The sequence below is a fragment of the Neocloeon triangulifer genome, unplaced genomic scaffold (assembly GCF_031216515.1).
Source record: "Neocloeon triangulifer isolate White Clay Creek 2 clone unplaced genomic scaffold, ASM3121651v1 ptg000011l, whole genome shotgun sequence".
Taxonomy (NCBI): domain Eukaryota; kingdom Metazoa; phylum Arthropoda; class Insecta; order Ephemeroptera; family Baetidae; genus Neocloeon; species Neocloeon triangulifer.
This window is the reverse complement of record NW_026775553.1, coordinates 4,263,520-4,276,658: the sequence shown is the minus strand read 5'-3', so window position 1 is coordinate 4,276,658 and position 13,139 is coordinate 4,263,520. Positions and strand designations below refer to the sequence as shown.

General features: G+C 34.0%; 1 protein-coding gene across 2 annotated transcripts in view; it reads right to left on the bottom strand.

Moving 5' to 3' along the window:
• Positions 1 to 13,139, bottom strand: part of LOC132196231 (tyramine receptor 1-like) — an 18,651-nt gene extending 5,512 nt beyond the window's left edge. The window contains exon 1 of one of the 2 annotated variants that reach the window (XM_059618736.1): positions 13,000 to 13,139. In XM_059618736.1, coding sequence (XP_059474719.1) covers positions 13,000 to 13,005 — 6 coding nt within the window. In that variant the 5' untranslated portion in view covers positions 13,006 to 13,139. The remainder of the gene's footprint in view (positions 1 to 12,999) is intronic. The other variant, XM_059618737.1, reaches the window with a different exon arrangement.

Genomic DNA, 13,139 nt, shown 5'->3' with positions numbered 1-13,139 from the left:
TCAGCTACGACCTGCCTTGTTTCGGACAAAGGAAGACAAAAACGAACCAACTCTTTGTACAGGAATTTGTAGAACTGCAAAAGCATACGCGGCGGGCAAATGTTTGTGGTCAGCGAACAATGCAGCGTCCGAGTGGGCTGTTTCAAAAGGCCTGTTGAAATTAGCAAGAGTGAACATTTATCATTTCATTTCTCCTCTTCTATCTGCGGCTAATTTCGTAAAAAAAAATCAGCATGCAAAATTTAACTGTTTGGGCATTGAAATGTTTATATAAGATGGATTATATAAGAAGATGAGAAAAGGCTAAAAACGCTCGTAATTAGTTTAAAAAGAAAAAAAAACTTCAAAACATAGAGAGGTATTTCAGTATATTTATTATCTTTCTTCCTTGGAAAATTAAAAATTTCAAGTGTTGCTTTAGGCGAAACAAAAAAATTTGGAGAATTTAATTTTATTCTAAACTGAAATATTTTTTTATCCTTCCTACAAATTAATTGAGTCAAGAGGAGATGCAGAGAGCTTGATGGGATACAAAAAATTAACCCTTTTGACTCTAGGGAGAGATCTTCTTGCGAGAATAGACCGGGCGTTTTCTAATTGCATTCTCGTGCTGATGGAAATTCCAACTCTTGAGCAGCCGACGAGGGAGCGAATCAAATAAAATTCCGCCCATCAAAGTATATAGGCGCGTGCGATCAAAAGCCCGGCGCCGCCCTAAGTCTCTATATGAAGGGTAAATTATGAATGATGTGCTCGCGGCAAATTAAATAAAATCCGTCTCGAAATTTTGAGACGCGTCACATATTGAAGATGAGCGCGTGCAGACTAACCAACAATATAACGCGGCGAGATGAATATGGATGAGACGTTGCTGCACTCGGCAGTCAAGTGGAAATGAAAAATTGAGGAAAATTCATATACGCGCAGAGACGCAAACAAGCAAAAACTTCAGAGTTGTTTCAAGTTGAAAAAGCATGAAATTGGACGACAGCGAAAGTTGCCGACGCACACAATTATGAGACAGATGAAAAAATAAGCACAGCCCGGCTGACAGTTTGAATAAAGTTTATATTTGAAAATGGAAAGAGAAGAAAAATTCCATGTAAAAATATGAATTGCAGGTTTATCAATAAATTTATTATTCGTAGGTGAACAATGTTTAAAAATATGAGTTGTATTATTCTTCCTATGTTGAGTTGGAAGATAAAATGCACCTGGCACATCGAAGGGGATCAAAAGCATGCACGGAATAAACCTATATTATTTTTGTATTAACAGTGAAGGAGGATTTAAATATTGTAAACCGTATAAATCTGATTACAATCAAAGTTTTATATAAATAAAGAGAAAGTGGGATTTTTCGTTAGCAGAGCTCTAAATGCTAGGCAGGAGATCATCTTGTTTGCAACCGGCCAGAAACGTGTTATCTTAAAAAGTTTTCGAGTTTGATCCCGGTGCGTGTGGGAAGTTTTGCTGCATGCTGATGCGTGGGTTAGAAGCGAGGGACAAGACCGTGAGAGAGAGAAAGAGCAAACAAACCCGCTGAAATCTAATTTGCCGCGGAACATTGTATTATTCTGCAGCGCGGAAACAAAACAAACGTACACCTTGGGTATTCGCGCTGTGTAAACGTCAAACGCATTCAGCATCCCAAAGAAAAGGGAAGGACGCGAAAATTTCAGTTGTGTTGCTGACACTGCTGTTCATTTTGACGTCCTCCATCAACTAGCCGAGAAAAAGGAGCAAATTTTGCCTTTTTCGTCTCGCGTAAAACAACATTTCTCTAGTCGTTCCGGCTTGGCTATTTTTGGAACAAGCAATATTTTCCGCTTTCCTTTGAAATGAAATACGTGACAACACTTTTGTTATGGTTGCCTGTTGTTATAAATGAGAACTTAAAGGGAGATGCGCATTTCCTTGAAGGATTTTTTCTTGTTCTCTATTCTTTGTTGTCCTTATTAATATAAAAAGGATATTTGGTTGGAACCAAAATAAATTAATTGATTATAATTCGACTAATAATTCTAGTTGTCTTTTTGGTTTCTTTTTTCTTTTTAGTTCTTTAGGTTGATTCAGTACGATGAGTATGCTTAGCAGTTGGATTTAAAATTTAGCTATGACATGAATATTTTTGGGGAAATATAATAATTTTTTTTCCTTTAATGATTAAAATTATTACTGCTAAAAAATTAACTCAACACATTGCTCTGACTTTTGAAAAAACTTCCCAGCAAATATATTTGAGGCTTTGAATTTGTAAACATATATATCACTTTAATTATTTTCTGATATCCCTTTTTCATAAAGTATGGAAAAATAAAAATAGTTGGAAATTTTTTAATTTAATTACTTTCTTCGTTCTTATAAAAATATTTTCCTTTAATGAAATTCCTAAAATAATATTTTTTTCATTGAAATTTATCCCCTTTTCATGATACGTTATGAGGAAGGTTCCTAAAGCAAATTTAATTTGAGCAGATCTTTTCAAATCTCTTCCTCTCCGGCCGTTTTCGTTTTGCAAACACATTTCATTTCGATCCGAAGCATGGTTGGCTGAATAATAATTTTGCTGCGCGCTCCGAAAGGTTTGTTTTCCCTTTTCCGCTCGCTTTTCGTGCTTCGTGCGCGCGCGTTTCGCCCAAGCTCTTTTCGGCCGGAAAATTCAAATCAAAAGAGAGCGCGACGAGTTTGTTTGCCGTGGCCAGATTTAGTTAGTTTTAGCGACGAGGGCGCGTCAAAGGGTGTGACAGGCCTTCTATCGCGTCAGCCCATCGTCGCAAATGCAAACACACTCGCTCGCCTGCAGTGAGTAAAACCCCGCCGGAAAAGCAAACTTTGTCTTTCACTCTCGACGAGAATCGTAAATATAGATGTTTGTTGGGCCCAAAGGGTTAAGTGCTCGCGTCGACACCGCAAATGTGCTCACAATGCACCTTTCAACATATACAGTTATGCGACTTTCCACTCTCCCACACACTGCCAAATAAAATTTCCATTCTCATCTCTGCCGCATTTTCCCTCATATTCGTTGGCAATGATTTTTTAGGACAAACATGAAGAAAAATTGTTTCAAAAAAATTTGTGAGTAAAATCTGCATTGAAAAGTATAGATCTAGACAAAAATTTTGAGTTAAATAATAATTACAATAATAAAAACCAACGTGATTAATGAACTAAATAAATTTTAGCCATTTAAAAATATCATTAGCTTAAAAAATTGACCAGCTGCAAGTCCTTTCAAAAGAGCTAAATCCATAGCCGGTCTGGTAGCAAAAGAGCTAAATCCACGTTTTCAAACTTTTCAGTAGAAAGAAAAAACTGAATAAAGTACGAACCCTTTGATGCAATTAATGCAATTATTTAGAATAAGCTTAAGAACATAATTAGTCAAATTTTTGCAACATTATTTTTATTTTAAACGCATGATTTGTTTAATGGGAGCTGGGAGCCAAAAATTGAGGTCAATATAGACCAAAAATTTTAATCAAATTGCAAGCTTGTTTTTGTTAGTATATTAAACCAAAAATTTAGACGGCTACTATTTTTTTTTAAATTAGTAAACATTTTAAATCTTAATAATTGTAATGAGAAATAAAAAAATAATTATTTATTCATTAAATAGCAAAAATTAAATTTATGATTTTCACCAAGATTCCGATTTTGAATATTGACTCGGCTGTGCAAGCGCCTTCCATTTAAGTTTGTTTTTCTTTTCGAATTGCAAATCAGTGGAATTCCCTGCCAACTGCGTTAAAAAATTGTACGGTTTCTCAGTTTAAAATTGCATGTAAAGAATATTTGACTGTTGTTTAAAATTTCCCCTTTTCGGCTCAAGCTCGGCAAGTAGATTTAATTTGGAAACACTTTTGCTTTCAAATTGAGTTTATGAGTTTTAGTAAGTTGTTTACTAGGGCTGGCTGCCAATTCTCTCTTCAATGTAATTTTTCCCCCAAATAATATTTGACTTGTTGTGAGAAAATAAACGAATTGAATTGAATTAATGCGCCTGAACAATAAAATTTAATGAAGATATAGCGCTTAAATGAAAAAAATTAAATTCATGATTTTCACCAAGAATCCAACTTTCAATATTGACTCGGCTGTGCAAGCGCCTTCAATTTAAGTCCCTTGATGCGCCTGAACAATAAAATTTAATAAAGATATTGCGCTTAAATGAAAAAAAATTAAATTCATGATTTTCACCGAGAGTCCAACTTTCAATATTGACTCGGCTGTGCAAGCGCCTTCGATTTAAGTCCCTAAATGCGCCTGAACAATAAAATTTAATGAAGATATAGCGCTTAAATGAAAAAAAATTAAATTCACGATTTTCACCAAGAATCCAACTTTCAATATTGACTCGGCTGTGCAAGCGACTTCAATTGAAGTCCCTTGAAGCGCCTGAACAATAAAATTTAATGAAGATATAGCGCTTAAATGAAAAAAAAATTAAATACATGATCTTCACCAAGAATCCAACTTTCAATATTGACTCGGCTGTGCAAGCGCCTTCGATTGAAATCCCTTGAAGCGCCTGAACAATAAAATTTAATAAAGATATAGCGCTTAAATGAAAAAAATTAAATTCATGATTTTAATCAAGAATCCAACTTTCAATATTGACTCGGCCCTGCAAGCGACTTCAATTTAAGTCCCTTGATGCGCCTGAACAATAAAATTTAATGAAGATATAGCGCTCAAATGAAAAAAATTAAATACATGATTTTTACCAAGAGTCCAATTTTCAATATTGACTCGGCTGTGCAAGCGCCTTCGATTTAAGTCCCTAAATGCGCCTGAACAATAAAATTTAATAAAGATATAGCGCTTAAATGAAAAAAAATTAAATACATGATTTTCACCAAGAATCCAACTTTCAATATTGACTCGGCTGTGCAAGCGACTTCAATTTAAGTCCCTTGATGCGCCTGAACAATAAAATTTAATGAAGATATAGCGCTTAAATGAAAAAAATTAAATTCATGATTTTAACCAAGAATCCAACTTTCAATATTGACTCGGCTGTGCAAGCGCCTTCGATTTAAGTCCCTAAATGCGCCTGAACAATAAAATTTAATGAAGATATAGCGCTTAAATGAAAAAAATTAAATACATGATTTTCACCAAGAATCCAACTTTCAATATTGACTCGGCTGTGCAAGCGACTTCAATTTAAGTCCCTTGATGCGCCTGAACAATAAAATTTAATGAAGATATAGCGCTTAAATGAAAAAAATTAAATTCATGATTTTAACCAAGAATCCAGCTTTCAATATTGACTCGGCTGTGCAAGCGCCTTCGATTTAAGTCCCTTGATGCGCCTGAACAATAAAATTTAATGAAGATATAGCGCTTAAATGAAAAAAATTAAATTCATGATTTTAACCAAGAATCCAACTTTCAATATTGACTCGGCTGTGCAAGCGCCTTCGATTTAAGTCCCTTGATGCGCCTGAACAATAAAATTTAATGAAGATATAGCGCTTAAATGAAAAAAAATTAAATACATGATTTTCACCAAGAATCCAACTTTCAATATTGACTCGGCTGTGCAAGCGACTTCAATTTAAGTCCCTTGATGCGCCTGAACAATAAAATTTAATGAAGATATAGCGCTTAAATGAAAAAAATTAAATTCATGATTTTAACCAAGAATCCAACTTTCAATATTGACTCGGCTGTGCAAGCGACTTCAATTTAAGTCCCTTGATGCGCCTGAACAATAAAATTTAATGAAGATATAGCGCTTAAATGAAAAAAATTTAATTCATGATTTTCACCAAGAATCCAACTTTCAATATTGACTCGGCTGTGCAAGCGCCTTCGATTTAAGTCCCTAAATGCGCCTGAACAATAAAATTTAATGAAGATATAGCGCTTAAATGAAAAAAATTTAATTCATGATTTTCACCAAGAATCCAACTTTCAATATTGACTCGGCTGTGCAAGTGCCTTTGATTGAAGTCCCTTAATGCGCCCGAACAATCCAATTTAATGAAGATATAGCGCTTAAATGAAAAAAATTAAATACATGATTTTCACCAAGAATCCAACTTTCAATATTGACTCGGCTGTGCAAGCGACTTCAATTTAAGTCCCTTGATGCGCCTGAACAATAAAATTTAATGAAGATATAGCGCTTAAATGAAAAAAATTTAATTCATGATTTTCACCAAGAATCCAACTTTCAATATTGACTCGGCTGTGCAAGCGCCTTCGATTTAAGTCCCTAAATGCGCCTGAACAATAAAATTTAATGAAGATATAGCGCTTAAATGAAAAAAAATTAAATACATGATTTTCACCAAGAATCCAACTTTCAATATTGACTCGGCTGTGCAAGCGACTTCAATTTAAGTCCCTTGATGCGCCTGAACAATAAAATTTAATGAAGATATAGCGCTTAAATGAAAAAAATTAAATTCATGATTTTAACCAAGAATCCAACTTTCAATATTGACTCGGCTGTGCAAGCGCCTTCGATTTAAGTCCCTAAATGCGCCTGAACAATAAAATTTAATGAAGATATAGCGCTTAAATGAAAAAAATTAAATACATGATTTTCACCAAGAATCCAACTTTCAATATTGACTCGGCTGTGCAAGCGACTTCAATTTAAGTCCCTTGATGCGCCTGAACCATAAAATTTAATGAAGATATAGCGCTTAAATGAAAAAAATTAAATTCATGATTTTAACCAAGAATCCAACTTTCAATATTGACTCGGCTGTGCAAGCGCCTTCGATTTAAGTCCCTTGATGCGCCTGAACAATAAAATTTAATGAAGATATAGCGCTTAAATGAAAAAAATTAAATTCATGATTTTAACCAAGAATCCAACTTTCAATATTGACTCGGCTGTGCAAGCGCCTTCGATTTAAGTCCCTTGATGCGCCTGAACAATAAAATTTAATGAAGATATAGCGCTTAAATGAAAAAAATTTAATTCATGATTTTCACCAAGAATCCAACTTTCAATATTGACTCGGCTGTGCAAGCGCCTTCGATTTAAGTCCCTAAATGCGCCTGAACAATAAAATTTAATGAAGATATAGCGCTTAAATGAAAAAAATTTAATTCATGATTTTCACCAAGAATCCAACTTTCATTATTGACTCGGCTGTGCAAGCGCCTTCGATTTAAGTCCCTAAATGCGCCTGAACAATAAAATTTAATGAAGATATAGCGCTTAAATGAAAAAAATTAAATACATGATTTTCACCAAGAATCCAACTTTCAATATTGACTCGGCTGTGCAAGCGACTTCAATTTAAGTCCCTTGATGCGCCTGAACAATAAAATTTAATGAAGATATAGCGCTTAAATGAAAAAAATTAAATTCATGATTTTAACCAAGAATCCAGCTTTCAATATTGACTCGGCTGTGCAAGCGCCTTCGATTTAAGTCCCTTGATGCGCCTGAACAATAAAATTTAATGAAGATATAGCGCTTAAATGAAAAAAATTAAATTCATGATTTTAACCAAGAATCCAACTTTCAATATTGACTCGGCTGTGCAAGCGCCTTCGATTTAAGTCCCTTGATGCGCCTGAACAATAAAATTTAATGAAGATATAGCGCTTAAATGAAAAAAATTTAATTCATGATTTTCACCAAGAATCCAACTTTCAATATTGACTCGGCTGTGCAAGCGCCTTCGATTTAAGTCCCTAAATGCGCCTGAACAATAAAATTTAATGAAGATATAGCGCTTAAATGAAAAAAATTTAATTCATGATTTTCACCAAGAATCCAACTTTCAATATTGACTCGGCTGTGCAAGTGCCTTTGATTGAAGTCCCTTAATGCGCCCGAACAATCCAATTTAATGAAGATATAGCGCTTAAATGAAAAAAATTAAATACATGATTTTCACCAAGAATCCAACTTTCAATATTGACTCGGCTGTGCAAGCGACTTCAATTTAAGTCCCTTGATGCGCCTGAACAATAAAATTTAATGAAGATATAGCGCTTAAATGAAAAAAATTTAATTCATGATTTTCACCAAGAATCCAACTTTCAATATTGACTCGGCTGTGCAAGCGCCTTCGATTTAAGTCCCTAAATGCGCCTGAACAATAAAATTTAATGAAGATATAGCGCTTAAATGAAAAAAAATTAAATACATGATTTTCACCAAGAATCCAACTTTCAATATTGACTCGGCTGTGCAAGCGACTTCAATTTAAGTCCCTTGATGCGCCTGAACAATAAAATTTAATGAAGATATAGCGCTTAAATGAAAAAAATTAAATTCATGATTTTAACCAAGAATCCAACTTTCAATATTGACTCGGCTGTGCAAGCGCCTTCGATTTAAGTCCCTAAATGCGCCTGAACAATAAAATTTAATGAAGATATAGCGCTTAAATGAAAAAAATTAAATACATGATTTTCACCAAGAATCCAACTTTCAATATTGACTCGGCTGTGCAAGCGACTTCAATTTAAGTCCCTTGATGCGCCTGAACCATAAAATTTAATGAAGATATAGCGCTTAAATGAAAAAAATTAAATTCATGATTTTAACCAAGAATCCAACTTTCAATATTGACTCGGCTGTGCAAGCGCCTTCGATTTAAGTCCCTTGATGCGCCTGAACAATAAAATTTAATGAAGATATAGCGCTTAAATGAAAAAAATTAAATTCATGATTTTAACCAAGAATCCAACTTTCAATATTGACTCGGCTGTGCAAGCGCCTTCGATTTAAGTCCCTTGATGCGCCTGAACAATAAAATTTAATGAAGATATAGCGCTTAAATGAAAAAAATTTAATTCATGATTTTCACCAAGAATCCAACTTTCAATATTGACTCGGCTGTGCAAGCGCCTTCGATTTAAGTCCCTAAATGCGCCTGAACAATAAAATTTAATGAAGATATAGCGCTTAAATGAAAAAAATTTAATTCATGATTTTCACCAAGAATCCAACTTTCATTATTGACTCGGCTGTGCAAACCAAAGGTGCCGATAGAATACAATAAGAAAAAAGTGATGCTTTTTAAGAAAACCATCTTTTATTTATTTTATATTAAGTTCAAAACAATAAATTTGTAAAAAATTTTGATTAGTTTTGTTTCTTATGAATTACTCAAATAAAACAAATTTATTCAAACCGAAATTTTTTCAATGGAATATTAAAATACGTTTTCAGCTGTGACTAAATATAAATATCTATTTTATTTAATTTTATAAATGTCATTATATTTTAATTTTCAACGTCAACACAAACGTATCATCGCTAAGAACAAACATTTTGGTGAGCTTCATTGGAAAAAATCATGAAAGTTATTTTAAGTTATCAATAGAGGTAAAATCAATTATTTTATTATACCTTGATAAAGATCATCAAGCTAAAGTTTTTTGCTTTTGCTTATAAACTTTTCATTGTGTTTTTGGTCAATTTCAATTGAGCAACTCCTTTTCTTTATCAATAAGTGCAATGCTTTATGTTGAGTAGGTCTTTCATTTATTAAATTATTTTCAATTCAATTCTATTATCACTTTTTGTAATCATTTATTTGTTTATTTTCAATTATCATGTTTATTTATACGGTTTTTCAAAGTTAATTCATAAGCAGAAATACTATTTCCAATACAATATATATGCATAAAGCAACTCTGCGATTCAATAATCGCGAAGAGCTTGTTAAAATGAGAATGGCACTATACAGTTAGATTTCATTAGTTTTTAATAATATGGCATAATATTAATTCTTGATCTTGCCACATACTCAGTTTTTGATATCTGAAAAATTATCTTTAAAACGCTGTAAAGTTTTTAAAAATTGAATAAAGAAAAGCGGAAAAACGTAATGTTGATGTTTAATGAAGCGAAATTCGACGGTGTATGGCGTGGCTGCATAACCACTGCACATTATCAGGCACTTTTCCACCCATGTTGTCATATGAACTATGCTATCTAATGATACCTAGTCACTCATAAGGTGGAAACGAACCAATTCCAAGAACAAACGCGTTTTAGGTCAATAGTGGATTTAGCTCCTTTGGCACTTACAATTAGCTCCTTTGCTGCCTGACCGGCTATGGATTTAGCTCATTTGAAAGGACTTGCAGCGAATTGTCCTAATAAAAGGCAAGAATTAATTTTTCTCACAAATAAATGGAAATATATTTTCTCTTGGTTTAATTTACTAAAAATTTGTTTTCCTTAAAATCCTAGAATTTACTAATCAATAAACTTTTGCAGAAAATATAATCATGTTTTTGCCTGTAAGTTTTACCTGCCAAAAAAGCCAATACGAAAATATATGAAAACTTTAGCATCTTCCTCTCCAATCTGCAAAATGGGCACGGCAAAACTCTTAAACCGTTGCTAAAACTGCTTCTCGTTTGAAATTTAAAACAATATTCAGTAAAAATTTGTTAGAATTTTAAAACAATATTCAATTCAGTAAAAATCCAATCAAAAATTATGTTGGGAAGTTAATTGTATTTGTTGTTAATTGACGGTAAAAATTAAATTCAAACAAATTGTTTTCCATTAATTAACTGTAAACAATGTGGACGAATAAACAAGAACAATAACATAAATTATTAATTTCTGATCAAATTTACTTAAAAATAAAATAAGATAATGATGCACAATTAATAAACAATCAAAGGGACTTTTGAATATTTGGAACCTCTGAAGAGATCGACTTCATAAAAGAGGGTCCGTGACTTGGAGAGCATCTTGTTTCAAAAAAAATTATTCGCTGCACGTGCGCACCCAACGAAGGCGAATTTTTCACTCTCCAGCAGCACCACTAGGGAACAATAGGAGAAAAATGGTTTGGCCTTCTTTGCTGGCAGCCTCAGAGTGGAGAGATCTTCAAGTCTCGCAACAAATGGAGCTTGAGCTGCCGTCTCTCGGGCCCGAAGAGAGCGCGTCCCTTTTAATTTTTAACTCCTGGTGGCAATAAAAAAATAGTACAAAAAATCGGGCGAAATCGAGGACGTGCTCGAGTGAATCGGAAACGCGCAGAATCCAATTAGCAAAGTGTATAGTGCTGGGAAATGACTGCAATTTATTTCGTGTTAACCGCGTTAAGGACCAAAAGGTATTTCCTGGAGGACTTTCTACTTCCGAAGCAATCAACTTTTGCTTCTTGTTCAATTTGCTGCCTCTGATTGAGATCCTCTGTTCGTTTGTACTCCAGAAAGTGGGATTATCGCAAAGGCTTTTTAAAAAGATTTCAGCGCTAAAAATACAGCAGGCAGTGAATTTATTTCATCTCGGGAATTTTCCTCCTCCCAGGCTGAAACATTCATAAAGATTTACGGCGGGCGGAGAGAGCAATGCGTCGAGTAGTTGGATTTACATACACTTTATATTCCTGCACACAGATTTTTAGTCTGATTGTGAGCCGCAGCTTATTATTTCGCATTTGAAATGGCGCCTATATTAAATCTGCTCGCGCGACGTGGCGGAAATTGAAAAAAATAAAGAGAAAAAAATGGCCAATATTTGCTCGATCGGAGCCAAATGGAATTTTAATATCCACGAGCAGGTCGGAAATAGGAGCCCACATGAAAAGGGATAAAATTCATTTGAGGAAATCTGAGGTCATTGTTTGCATGCACGATCAACAAAACGCCCCCTGAGAAATTCCGAAGGCTTCTCTTTCTTCGAAGGAAAGGAAAAGAAAGGTGGAGCTTTGCATAAATTCATATATTGAACGCGAAGTTGCTCGCTCTCCTGCGAGACCAGAGAGAGTTTTACCGAAACCGACGACCAAAGGAAAACGTTGCTTTCAATAAAAAAGGGATGTCAGTCAGACGGAGCGGAATAATAAATTTCCCGTCCGCGCGCATCTCTTCATTCGAGTAGAGCACCCACCACCGCACCTCACAGATATATACCTAACATTAACTCAAGAGAAAGTATATCGCAGAAGAGGCACTCAACTCGCAAATTTATTTGATTTTTAATTAAATGTCTCTCTGCAGCAACGGCAGAATATTTGCTCATCATGCAAAGTGGAAACACGTGCTGGGAAATAAGGAACAAGTCTGAATTGCTGAATGAAAGAACCTGATATTGATGTATTTCCACTTTATACCATAACAATTTTTAGGTTAATTTCAATGAATAATTTGAGATAATTTACAAGTAATTCGACGAAGGAAATATCCATACATTAATTCACCTTTTAATATTTCCATGAATTTGCCCATTTTAATTAATTTTAGAGAATAAAATGTTTAAATTCAGTCTTAAATCATTATTGAATTAAAAAAGCATGCAAGATGAAGAGTGAAGGGATGGATTTATTAGATTAAAAAATAAATACATCAATAAATTAAGTAAAAGAAAAAGTTTTGATTGTAATTAATTTAGTTTGATATATTTTATAAATGTTTTTTATTGGAATTAATACTTTTAAAAGTCAGACAACTTTTTCAGCTGATTTTAGCAAAAATTAATCCACTTTATTTAAATCAAACAGAAAACTTTTAAACGAACACCATGTCTCTCCAGTTAATGCAGGAAAAATTTAGTTCGTTTATGAAATGGTGAAAAAACAAAATTAACGAGGGATTTTTAGTTGCGTCTGTTTCTTGATGAATCCCTCTTTTTCTCATCCTCGGTTCGTGTCCGGCCGGAGCAATTTATATTCGAGCTGCTGTTATTACAAACTTTTCCAATCTAATTAAGAGTTGCCTCGAGGCACGCGGAAGGAAACTTGCTTCAGGCCCACAGCTCGAAATGTTTTTCATTTTGCGCTCTGCTGGAGCCAAATCATTGCCCCAAAGTGGATCATCACAAGCCACTGCTTGAATGAGAAACTTAACAACCCAATTAACGCCATAAAAATTGCCTAAATTGACTTCAAGCCTGGAAATTTAAATGCGAAGAGAAAGCTAAACTTATAAATTATGTTATCGGAAAAGGAGGAAAAGAGTGAAAACAACACACAAAATTAAAATAAATTCCTAATTGATACAGAGCAGAGAAAAGTAAAGGAAACTGTGTGGAAATGCACTTACGTCCATATTATATTTTCCAACGTTGTGTTTCCCAGTTTGAAACCATAAAATTTCTTTCAGCAATTATTAAGAGCAACACTGTATTTCAATAGTTGTAATATTTCTGCTGCTTCGCTACACAGCACCATATGATGAGGAAG